Source organism: Vombatus ursinus, unplaced genomic scaffold (genome assembly GCF_900497805.2).
Source record: "Vombatus ursinus unplaced genomic scaffold, bare-nosed wombat genome assembly UNPS02014820.1, whole genome shotgun sequence".
Taxonomy (NCBI): domain Eukaryota; kingdom Metazoa; phylum Chordata; class Mammalia; order Diprotodontia; family Vombatidae; genus Vombatus; species Vombatus ursinus.
In genome coordinates, this window is record NW_020954598.1 from 19,157,970 (window position 1) to 19,171,448 (window position 13,479).

Genomic DNA, 13,479 nt, shown 5'->3' on the forward strand with positions numbered 1-13,479 from the left:
ATAATGTTCTGTCATTTCCCACCTCTGTGTCTTATACAAGCTACTATTCTTTTCCCTTCCCTGTAACATAGAAGGTTGTAGTATGAAATAAAGCTGGAGATTAATGTGAGTGGCACCAGATTTCAGTAGGAAGTCTTGAATGCCAAGACAAGTCAGCAAACATTTATTAAATGTGTGCAAGGCACTTGTGCCATCATGGACTCTTTTTATTAGTTTAGGTAATATCAATTTTATATTAGTTGTGGCTCAACCATGAGCAATTAATTTACTTTCAGTTACATAAGTTTTTATTTCTTTAAAGAGAGTGTTATAATATGTGTCTTGGTAAAATAATATAGGTTTTTTGAACATTTTAATGTAGGATTTTTTTCTATTGTTTCCTCTTTTTCTTTAGTTAGTGCTGAATAGAAATGGTGATGATTTTTGTGTGTTTATTTTGGACCCTGCTACTTTACTGAAACTTTGCTGATTCGAGATAAATTGTCTCATCTTTACCAATGTTTATATCTTTAATTTTTTTTCTTGTTGCTATCCATAGCATTTCTAGGACCATGCCAGGTTAGTAAGGACAGATGACTTTTTTTTTTGCTAAGGCTTATATTTATTGGGGTAGTTTCTATTAAATCTCCATAGCAAATGACAGCTTCTATGTTTTAGGAGATACTTTTTAAAAATCACATTAAAAAGTACTTTTCCATGCCTATGTTTTTAAGGTTTTTAACATAAATGAATGTTTGTTTGTTTTTTATTTGTCAAAGGCCTTTTCTGCATCTCTATAGGTATAATTATGTGGTTTTTGTTATTTTTGTTTGAAATATGATTATGCTAATTCTTTTCTTAATGTTGATCCATGCTTGTAATTCCTCATATCTGTTTTGGCCAGTGTAATTAAAAAGAAAAAAACAACCTATTTCTGTATTGTCTTTTGGCTAGGATTTTATTTCCAATTTTTATATCACATTTCAGTAGAGATACTGATCTGGAATTCTTTCTTTGCTTTATTCATCCCTTTTTTAGGCATTAGGATCACATTTATCTTTCATAAAGGATTTTGGCAAGTGTGCTTTTCTTCTCAGTTATTGAGAATGATTTTTGTAGCATAGGTTAGCATACATATTAATTGCTCTTTAAACATAATTCATTTGCAGATCCATCTTGACCAGGGATTGCCCTTACCCCTTCCTCTTTAGTAGTTCTTGTATGGCTTATTCAATTTCACTTTCTTAAATTGAATTATTTAAGAACTTTATTCCGTGTTTTGTAAATTTGGTTATTTCACAGTTTTGTAGAAAATCATCAATTCTCTTAAATTCTGTTTTGTTAGTGCTGAATTTTGTCTAGTAAGTTCAAATAATTCTGCTTATTTCCTCTTTGTTGTAAATTAACTTTATCTGGTAATTTGATTTTCCTGCCCTTTTTTTTAAGGATCAGATGTACTAAAGGTTTAACAAAGTTCTTTTTTTTAATAGAATTCCAATTCTTAATTTTATCTTTTGTTGTTTAATATTTTTGTTTTCTATTTTATCTGTTCCTCTTAATTTTCAAGATTTCTTTTATATTTCTTTTGGGTTTGTTGATTTTCTAGTTTTTTAGTTGCATGTTCAGGTTGCTTATCTTTTGTTGCATTTTTTCAGATATAATTTTTTTCTTTGAGCACTGCTTTAACTTCACCCAAATTCTGATATGTTGTCTAGTCGTTATTTTCTTTTTCATAGTTATTGTTTCTGATTTTTTTGAGGCTCTTTTTATTCATATTAGTTTCTTTATATACACATTTATGTATATATAGCTTGTGTTCCCTGTGCTCATTTTAAATATGCTGTAATTCATAAAGGATTATATTCAATATTTAAGTTTGATATTTCTGCTTTTTTACATTTATTATTCCTTTTTTCTAAGCCCTGAATCTTTAAAAACCTTTTTAAAAAGGTATACTAAGAAAAAAATGTGTGTGAATATATTTATTATTCCTATTCATAATATACTATAGTTTGCTGAATTCTTTATTTTCTTTTTTATTTTGTAAGATTTATCTAACTCTGAGAGAGGAACATTAAAATTTCCTATAATATTATATATGTCCTAAAATTCAGTTAGCTTTTCCTTTATAAATTTAACTGCAATGTCATTTGGTGTATATGCGGTCAATAATAATATTGTTTCATTGCCTGTCTTGCCTTTAAATAAAGTTTATTTCTCTTGACATTGTGAATTTTTCTTTTTGCCTTATCTATTAGCATTTTTGTAATTTATGTTCTTTGAATTGCCTGACAGTAAATTTTGTTTCTGGCTTTTCATTTTCATTCTGTATGTGTCTTTTTTTAGATGTTTTTGTAGTGTGTAGCGCTTTATTTGGTTTTGATTTCTTATATCTTCTGCTATTCTTTTTTATTTTATTGAGTTACTTAATCCATTGATATGTAAGAGAATACTTTCAAGTTTTGTAATTTCTTCCATTTGTTTCCTTTGTACTGATTTTTACATCTTTACTCTTTTAATAATCATGTTGTCCCCTGAAATTTGTTTTGCTATACTAATTCAATTTTGATTGATTCACACAGGCTTTTCATCTATTCTTTTTTACCTTCCCTATCCCAAGTTCTTTGATTTATTTAACTAGTTCCTTTTTTGTTCTCTTTATTTCTTGTCTTTTGGCCCTTTCATTTTTTTTCCCAGAAAAGAGTATGATTCAAAAATTCTATCCTCTGTCCCCAAATTCTATGTAATCTCTTAACTTAAGATTTTCTTATGGTGCTTTTTCTGAAGATGTGTCTATTTACTTTGTTCTCCTTATTTGTGTTCTTCTAGGTTCTTATAAATTTTATTCTTGTACTTGTAGTCTGTATACTTGCACATTACTTTTTTTTTTCCTGTGTCCTCTGAGAAGGTTAGCGTTTCTAGAACACCAAAGTTGAGCTTTTTATTCTCTCCCATTGCCATGTTATTGTATTTGAAGTCTCATTCTACCCTCTCCTCATTTTTTGCAGGTTCTTTTCTGCTTTGTTGCTGCGATAAAAATATTAACTGACTTTGCAACTCAGATCTCCTTAATATATGATTTTTTAAAGTTCTGCTCAGGATTTTTTTTTTTGAAAGGAGGGGAGGTTATTAGGGGGGTTAGAGGTAGTGATAGTGATGAGAAAAAAAAGCAGAAAAGAAGAAATATTGTTTTTTTTAATGCATAGAAGAGAATAAAAGGAACTCTAGAGAGATACAAACAATCCAGCCAACTTTGAAACTGTGTTAAATTGATCATATTCTTTAAAAAAATACAGCTAAAGGGGCAGCTAGGTGGCGCAGTGGATAGAACACTGGCCCTGAAGTCAGGAGGACCTGAGTTCAAATGCGGCCCCAGACCAGACACTTGACACATAATACCTGTGTGACCTTGGGCAAGTCACTTAACCCTGATTGCCTCACTAAAAAAAAAAAAAATACAGCTAAATAAATAATAAAAAAGAATGCACAATAAAATATATCCTCCAAAGCTGAAAAAAGAGAACATTTGCTCAATTTGTTTATTATGTTTTGGGCTTATTTGGAGGATTCTCTGCTTGAATATTAAAATTTGACTTGTCCATTTAGGTTATTTATTTTCTTGTCACTAGTATTGTTTTAGGTGTTTGGGTCTGTGGAGTAGTCTTTAAGTATCTATGTTACTACAACTCATCTTTCTACTTCCTCTATCCCTTTCTTCAAAATCAATGTTGTTTATTAATCTTTCAAATAACGAAATAAATTTAGGGATTTAGCTATTTGACAATATCTATAATGAGCTGTGAAAGTAAAAAAGGATCCATTTAAGTAACAATTACGTGACAAGTCAGTATTATTTTGGAAGAATTTCATCAAAAAAATAAAATAACATTTTTTGGACACTAAAAGAGGAAATATAATACCAAAATGAACTGATAAACCAGTGTGAAATAAAGGAAGACAATAAAACTGCTTTATATAAACTGATAAAAGGGTATAAATGAAAGTGAATTAAATTTCCATAAACCAGATCTAGACACTTTACTGTTTTTTCCACTGCATAAAAGGACAAAACAGTCTGGCAATAAAGAGACAGATCTAACAGATGTTTCACAACTGAATGGCTTCATCAGTTTACTTCTCTTGGTTCTATTAAGGTAATGAACCAATGTCTCGTTGCTTACAGTCTAGGTGATGATGCTTTAATCTCAGATTTGAGCCTTGTAAAACCTGAGTTTGTACTGCCTAGTGTGGGAATTTGTTTTAGCCTGAAAGCTCCGTTAGGGGGAAAAAAAATTCTTTCTTTAGAAAATATGTTCACATTGCCCCAGTAGGTCCTATGAGTAATTAGTGTTTGTATTTATTTCATAAAGAATAGCTATAGCTAGTATCTTAACATTTATATAGCACTTACTATGTACCTGGCACTGTGCTAAAACTTGCTTAGGGTCATGTAGCTAGAAAGTGTCCGAGGTTACATTTGAATTCAGGTCTTTCTGATTCCAGGCCCATCCTCTGTCCATTTGCCATCTAGTTGCCCCTCTACCCTCTGTTTTAAAACCTATCAAAATCAAATATTGAACATCTGTACTGATAAACTGTCAAGACTACATGCGAAATAAATTGAAAGGTTAGCTTTGCTATATGAAAATTAACTTTATGAGTTCATTATGTAGCTTACAAACCTTTCCATTCTCACACCTGCCCTTATTATTAATATTCACAGGGAAGCTTGAGTCTCCATCCTAAAAAAACCCTTTACATTTCTTCAAGCTTTCATCCTTTGACCTGTCTGCCATCCTAGGTCATTAACATTCTCAGTTGCCATATCTACATCTTTACTTAGTTACCCACAGGTTGTGATTGTATCTTACACACCTCATCATCATCCAAATTTTTTCCAAGATTTTGAACTCTGAAATTCTCCTTTCTGCTCACAGTCTTCTGTCATTCTGTTCCTCTCAGTCTACTTATTTGTCCTAAACTTATTCTTTATCTTCATCCTCCTCTTTTCTCTCAGCTCATCATCTTTATTCTGCCATTCTGGTCTCATTTCTGCCCTTCACTCTCTCAACCCTATCATTAATTGATTCAACAAGACACTGTCCTCCACCCTTGACTTCCTTGATCCTTTATCTTTTCAGCATCTCAAAAAAAGGAAAACACTAGGCCAATGGAGAGAATGATCCAAGGTAAAAGATTGACAGAATACTGAAAAAATAATGACTGGATCTGTTATAAATTCACATTATCTAACCTTAATTGGGCCCTGATGGCTATATTATAATCATTATTCATCTCTATCAAAGTCCCCAAAGAAGCTATTCCAAACTTCCTATATTCTCAAGCCACTGATAACCATTTCTGTATCTCTCTACTTAACCCTGCTTCCTACTTGGCTGAGAAAATCAAGATCATGCATAATGACTTCCCTCATCTCCCAGTTCTGGACCTCAGAAAGTTTCTACCAAGAAAGCTGTTTTTAATAAATAGGCACTTGTGATTTCACATATAATAGTCTATTTTGTTCTACTTTGTACATGGAAATATAGTCAGGCTTTTTTTTGGGAGGGGGGTGTTTAAATTCAGAATTCAAAAAAATTATCCAAAGCAATCAAAACCGTTCTAGCCCTCACCAAACTTCTCTTCTTTTACTAAAGTCCCAGGGAATGAAGTGATCCTTTACTTTTCCTTTACCTTTCTCTTAGTAGAGTGCCTGGTCCATACGAAACATTTAATAAATATTTGTTGACTGTCTGACTGGCTTTTCCAGGGTTTACCCGTTCTACTGCATCCTTTTTCTTTCTGCCTTGGTTTATCTTCCTGTCTGCTGGCTTTTTTTTCACTGTCCACAAATAAGCCCACATTTCTCCTTATCCTTAAAACAATAAAAACCTTCCTACCCTTTCAAGTTTTATCCTATGTCTTTTTTCTCTTTCGTTGTGAAACTTGTGAAACATTGTGAAATCTTTTTAGGACTGTTTGCTTCCTCCTCTTCCTTTACGCCCCCCCCCCCCCCTTTTCAGCACCCTATAATCTAGCCTAATCCTCCAATGAAACTTTGTCTCAGAAGTTAGTGGGGATGTCTTAACTGCTAAATCCCGTTGTATTTGTTGAGTCCTCACTCTTCCTTCCTAGATTACTATGACTCTGCTCTCAGTCCTTTGCTTACTGTCTTCTGCCACTGCTTCTGTCTTCCTTGTTGGATCATCATCCATCTTCCACCAAGGTTAGGTGTCTGCCAGGGTAGACAATGGATTGTTCTTACAGACATTAACTATTGTACTGCTCCTCAGTAGCTGTTGAGGTCTGTAGAGTTTTGTGCCCTTGAGCAACTCTGCGTATTCAGTTCTTGTTCTTTTTTTTTTTTTCGTGGCCTTTTCCCCCTGTTCTTTGCCATATCAGTAAGTGGTGATTTCTTGCTGATGTCAGAGTTCCTACCTATAATAGAATCTCTCCTAAACTGTTCATTTCAGTTAGTTGTGACTTTGAAACAAGATCATGACCTTGTTAGAATTATGTGTAAAGCAAAAGTAAAAAAAAAACTGAGTGTGGGCTTGAGGTCCCCCTTGTCCCTTGAATAAAATAGATTCTGTAGCTTCTCTTTGGATTTTCCTTCTGTATTTCTTGGCTATTTTCCAGATGGGTGAGGTTGCTTGTTAGCTGAGTTCCAGGTAAATGGAGTGTATCTTAATTATCACCTCTGGCATAGCAACAAAATGTGAAATTTTTCAGAAAGAAAATGAGTAGAAACTGAGGTTGTTGATGATCTTGATTTGTAGTCTCAGCCATGATATTTGTTACTGAATTGATATTTGTAGTTTAGATTTGATTTACTAATCTGTTAGGCAGATTTGATTATATTTAAAAATGTAAGTTTTGTCAGTATATGTTCTTTGTGGCTGCTTTAGGCAGAGAGGTCTCACACTCAGAAATCTGATACAAAAGTCTGTTCAAAAACTGAGATCTGACTGGTCCTGATAACAGAAATCTCCCGGAAGAAAAGATGTATTGTAAACAACTGTATTTGGTGTTTTTTTTTAAATTTTAAATTAGAATGAAAAGATTGTTCATATTACCCATAACTGTGGGTGTACCTGAAGACGGATGTGTCTTAGGCTTTCTCTAGCAGTATTCTCTCTATGAACTCAGCACCCAGGGGTTTAATTATCACCTTCTGCAGATGGCTCACAGATCTACCTCTCTAGCCTAAGTTTCTCTGTTGAGCTCCATTCCTAAACCACAAACTTAATATTGGACATTTCAAACTGATTATACCAGAGGCATCTTAAACTTAACATACCACGAATGGAACTCTTTCCATTTTTATGCACCAAGAAATTCTAGGTATTGAGAATACAAAGACAAAAATGAAACAGACCCTTCTCTTCAGGGAGCTTACATTCTACTGTAAGAGACTACACATACCCCCCCACACACACATACACACATTCTCTCTCTTTCACTCTCTCCATATGTATACATATATATGCACACACACACATATACACACATGTCTATACATATCCATCTATATGTATTAAGCTTTAATTGCTTAAAATTGCATGGAGACTTTTGAAACACCATATATATGTATACACACACATACATATATAGAATAGATACATAAAAAATGAATTTGGGATAGTGAGCAAGGGCACAAGCAGTTGGGGGATGAGATCAGAAAGAGCATCTTATAGATGGTGGTGTCAGAACTATGTTGTGAGATGGGGAACTCGATATGGTAGTTAAAAGTATGCTCTAAGTACGAGGGGCAGCCAATGCAAAGTCAGAGAGATGGAATATGAAGTGTTGTGTATAAGAAATTAAGATAAGGCCAGAACATAGTGTAGGAGTGTAATGGTTAATAAGTTAGAAAGACAGGTTACCTGGAATTTCTTGGTGTATAGTAGGAGCTTATTAAATGCTTTTTCATTGATATCTGATAAAGCAGATTTAGGACTTCACCTTGTTTAAACCTTTTTGTTTTTCAGCATTCTCACTTAAACCAATATGGATGTCTGCTGATCAGAAGCTAGAGAGCTACCTATTAGCATCAGATGGTGACTGCGTCTTACAATTTCTGTCCCTGTGTCTGAGGGAGATAGTCTGCGTGCTGTGGAAATGAACGGAGAACAGCAGCTTGACACAGGTATTAGTATCAACACTCTATTAAAGTGCTTTCTCTTGGTAACATTTATGATCAAATAGAGCCTAGATAGTGCAGTGTAATTTTTTTCCCTGTCTTTTGGCATATGATTATTGTACAGCATGGTGAATGAAAAGAGTCAGAATAGTATAGTAGAAGTACGCTTTTAATTCTTAGTAATTTTAAGGAAAATAGCAAAATAAACCTATACAGTACAAATAGCTATGTAATGAAAATAAGTTAAACTTTATATGCATCAGATGTGTTTTTCCTCTGGGAAAAGAAAATTTTTTGGGCATAAGAGCAAGTCAACCTACAGCAAGTATGTTATTTTACTATATTTTCCTCTTGTCCAATATAAAAATAATACAAATTGTTGTGTAGTGGAAAAGCCCTGGCATTGAAGTCAAGAGACCTGGGTTTGAATTTTAGCTCTGCCAATTAAACTCTGCTTCTATTCAGATCAGTCTCAAGTGGTTATGAGAATCTTTAATGTGTTTAATGTCAGTTTTAGTTATGAGTCTGCCATGGTTTAGTTAAACCAATTAGTTAGAATGCCTGTTTTTTGTCATCTCTCAGCTAGTGACACCAAATCCAGTTACTCCTTCCTCAGTGAATTAAGTGTCTGGTTCACATTCTTGCCCCACTCCTGCCCTCATCGAGACTCATAGTATTGTTCCCTCAGATACCCTAACTTCTCAATTACTTATTCTACGTAATTCACATGATGTACTCCTTCATTCCATTTCAGCATAGGCATGCTTCTTGCTCCTAACTACCTGCTTCTAGACTTTCTACACTACAACAATCACTTAGTACCTTTTCCTTCATTAAGAGTCACTGCATTCAAATGTAACTCCATATTTAAGTGCAGGTGACCATTTTCTGTCACCCCCCAGGTCATTCTTTCTCTTTTCTCATGGAGTTCAATGCCTGACTCAGTATTCATTTCTTTTCCATCCCTTACTCTTGTAATTGAGGACTTCAGTTGTCTTGCTTTCTGTGAGTTTACTGTCACTTCTGCAGTTACAAACAGGGGTGGTCATACGTTTAATCTCATTACCTGCAAGTGTTCCACCTCTATTATTCATAACTGAAATTCCTTATCTGACCATAGCCTCTTCTCCTTCTGTCTCTCACTATATTTTACCCATCCTAAACCTATTGTCTGCCTTAATCTTCTAGTCACTTTTTTCTCTCTTCCTTCTTTCTTGTGCCATCGTTCATGTTCTGGCCTCAATGTTTGTCTTCAGAGTCTTGACCTTTTAGTTAACTAGTTCAGCTTTACAAGGTTCTTTATCCTTGTATCTTCCTTGTCTTATTATCTGTGACTTTCAAGATTTCATCCTTGAATCACTCCCACCCCATCTACCTTCATTATTTCTGTTTTGTGCTGTATATCATTGGTGAGAAGTCATTTAACTGTGCTGACTGGGGCTACTATAAATATTATGTAATGTTAAGTATACTTTCATGTATGCGTCCCTGATATATTTAATCAAACCAACCATTTCATAAATATTTATTAGGCTCCTACTATGTGCCAGGCACTGTGTTAAGTGTTGGGAATAAAAAAAAAAAGGCAAAAGACTGTGCCTGCCCTCAAGGAGCTCATGCTCTAATGGAGGTGACAACAAACAATATACAAACTAAGCTATGTAAAGGATAAACAAGAAATAATTAACAGAGGAAAGGCACTAGAGTTGAGGAGTTAGAAAGGACTTTCTGTGGAAGATGGGATTTTGATTGGCACTTAAAAGAAGTCAGAGAAATCCAGTGAAGTTGAGGAGGGAGAGCATTCCAGGAATGGGGTAACAGCCAGAGAAAATGCCCAGGGCTGAAAGATGAAGTGTCTTCTTTGTGGAACACCCCCAGGAGGCCAGTCTTACTGGACTGAAGAGTTTGTGTCAGGGAGGAAGGTATAAGAAGACTAGAAAGGTAGGAGGGGGCTAGGTTATGAAGGGCTTTGGATGTCAAACAGAGCATTTTATATTTTATCCTGGAGGCAATAGGAAACCTCTGGAGTTTGAGTCAGGGTGGGTGGTGGTGGTGGCATGATTAGACCCAGTCTGTCTCACTTTGGTGGCTGAATGGAGGATTGATTGGAGTGGGGAGATTCTTAAGTTGGAACTCACCAGCAGCTTGCTCTTGCATGCTCCAGGTGTGAGGTGATGAGGGCCTACTCATACTCTCATAGAAGAGAAAGGGTCATTTTTTTGTTTGTTTGTGTGTTTGCTTGTTTTTGGAGAAGCAGTGGGGGTAAGTGACTTGCCCAGGGTCACACAGTTAGTAAGTGTTAAGGGTCTGAGGCCAGATTAGAACGCAGGTTCTCCTGACTCCAGCGGTGGTGCTGTATCCACTGCAGCACCTATCTGCTCCAAGAAAGGGTCATATTTGAGAGATGCTGTAAAGGACAGATTGACAAGATTGGATATGAAGAAAGAGATAGAGAAGAGTGAATGCTGACACCTGATTGGGAACCTGAGGGAGTGAGAGAGTGGTGGTCCTCTATATTGTGATAGGAAACATAGGAGAAGGGGTAGGTTTAGGGTAAAGATAATGAGTTCCACTTTGGACTTGCTGAGTTTAAGATATATACTGGATATCCATCTGAAAGACAATTGGAGATGCCGAATTGGAGATAGACTAGGACAGGATAGGTAGATTTGGGAATCATCAGCATAGAGATGGTAATTAAATCCATGAGAGCTGATGAGATCACCAAGTACAGTGGTGTAGAGAACTGAAGAGGGTCCCTGTGGGACACTGATGACTAGAGGGCGTGACCTGGAAGAAAATCCAGCAAAGGAAACTGAGAAGGAGTGTTCAGATGGGTAGGAGCAGAACAGGAGAGAGTGGTGTCCTAAAAATCTGGCGAGAAGAGAGTATCAAGGAGGAGAGAGTGATCAACTGTGTTATCTGTTGATGCTGCAGAGAGTTGAGAGTGAAAATTAAGAAAAGGCCGCTGGATTGATTCTCTGTCACCTTCTCTTGGCATCTGTTCAAACTTCCTCTTCTTTCCTAAAGTATCTAAACCACTCTTCTTCTCCCACCCCTTTTCCACTGCAGTCTCTCCCCTCTCCAGTCCATTCTCTACCCAGATGCTAAAGTGTTATTCCTAAAGCACCCGTTTGATCATGTTACTTTCCTGCTAAAGTAATTCCCATTGCCTCTAGGATAACATACAAACTCTTCTTTTTGACTTTTAAAGCCTTTAATTTTCTGCCTTCAGCCTACATTTCCAGGTTTATTGCATATTACTCACCTTCTTGCATTCCATGTTCCAGTCACACTGACCTATGCCTTTACACATGCTTTGAATAGTCTTCTTTCACCACCCACTACTTTTTAGTCTTTCTTTAAAGCTCAGCTCAAGTGCCATCTCCTTTAAGAAGTAGAGGTTGATCCTCTTGTTTGCCAATGTTTTCCCCCTGAAAATTGATTTGTATATATTTTGTATTTAATTTTCTGTGTTGTACATATTGTTTTCCCCAATAGAACATAAGCAGGAATGGTTTCATTTTTGTGCCTGTCTCATTGTGGGCGCTTAATAAATGCTTAATGAATGAATGAGAAGTTGCAGTTATCTCATGGAAGTATATTGTGGAAACCTGTGTTTCCATATGAAATATACTTTGTTTTTTATTGTGTTCAGTAAAAATGGATTTTGAATGTGTCTTACTCATTTGAACATGAAATTCAGAGATTTAAAGATTTTGGTTTTGGTCCAGATAGATGTTCATGACAAGAGTAGTTTTTTTTTTTTAACCAATTTTTTTCAACTATCAGATGAGTTAAATCAACCAGTTGTTGTGAAATGAACCTTTTTTCCCTCCAACTATATGTTAATGTGTTTATTCAGTTTCATTTTGGGAAACATGTTTCTGTAAGGGTAGTGCTTGCAGTTTTTAAAAACATTAATAATAGGTACCTGGTAATAATACTTTGGAACTGAGGCAGAGTAATCTGATAATAGAGTAAGTTAATAATTCTAATCTGAACTTCCAACCCAGGTCTTCTCACTTCTATTTCAGGCCTCTCATGGCATCTAAAAACATTTTATAACACTCTAAATAGTAACTACTTTAGGAGAAGACAACCTGCCTTAGAATTCGTACTTACTGTTTAACTATTAATACGTCTACTTTTTGGTAAAACAATTTATAAGTAATTGAACCTATAAGCCTAACAAAAATTAATACAGTTGGAGACTGGGTTTATAAATTACTGGGTATTTTAAAACCTAGACACCTTTTGAAATACATTTTCATTTATCAGAAATTGCCTTAGTATAGTTGAAGTATATCCATCCCCCTGAAAGCAGGGAGGTAGAATAGAGGCATTTTTAAATGTGCTCCCAATTCTAGGATTCTCTTTCATTGGATCCCTTTCTAATTAAGTGTATAGAGTTCCAGCTTTGAGATATTTTTTAATGATAACACCGTAACTCGGAGTTTCCTTGAATTATGCAAATAGTTTCCTAGTATTTAATTAGGTGTAAGTAAAAATTGGATAGGATTAATTCCAGCAGCACCTCTGTAGATGTGGATTAGTATAAGGCAAATCTGTAAAATCCCTGCAGTTAATAAAACCTACTTTGCAGAAAAGTAAGGAAAGAGTAGCTGGGAAATGTTGTGGGGAAATGTGTAGAACCCATTGGTTTTCTGTAGGGGGTTAAAATTATAAGGAAATTTCAAATAATCCTACCACTTTTAGTTTTGGATCTTGAAGATAGGGAGATTTCCAGGTAGCCCTAGAAATTACTGTACTGTGTACTTAGACCACTTTATAATGAATTTCACCTAGAGTTGATAATGTAAGAAATATTTATAATAAATATGTATCGTGTATTTTGGTTGTTTTATGCTGTATTTTCAAAATAAGCCTTATTTGTGCCTTTTAAAAAATATCACAGTTATTTCCTGATTTTGCCTTTGCTCATTTCTTGCAATATAAGAATCCCTTGGCTCACATGTAATAAAGAAAAATAGTTCAGCAAAAATGACAGCTGTATACTCTGTCAGATACCATTATAATGTGGTATATCTTAAAATATTAATGTACCAGATGTTGCCTGCATTATTTGTTTGATGTGGCTGAAGTGATACTTTGTGAAGAACTTACTTGGTTTGATGCAGTGTGAAATAGATGCCAATAATTATGATATGTAATACTTAAGCTATGAGATCCAGAAAGTTACTCTTTTCACAACCTTTCTCTTATTTGATTCTTGAAACAACCCATATACATTCATCAAGCTCCTACTATGTGTCGGGTACTGTGCTAAGAGCTGAGGATACAAATACAAATTAAAAGATAGTCCCTGCCTTCAAGGAGCTTACTATCTAACTGGT

General features: G+C 35.0%; 1 protein-coding gene across 2 annotated transcripts in view; it reads left to right on the plus strand.

Annotated features, from left to right (window-relative positions):
• The window catches only part of SFMBT1 (Scm like with four mbt domains 1), a 160,446-nt gene that overhangs the window by 80,147 nt on the left and 66,820 nt on the right, over nucleotides 1-13,479 (plus strand). For both annotated transcript variants that reach the window (XM_027836939.1, XM_027836938.1), the window contains one exon: nucleotides 7,971-8,128. In XM_027836939.1, coding sequence (XP_027692740.1) covers nucleotides 8,101-8,128 — 28 coding nt within the window. In that variant the 5' untranslated portion in view covers nucleotides 7,971-8,100. The remainder of the gene's footprint in view (nucleotides 1-7,970; nucleotides 8,129-13,479) is intronic.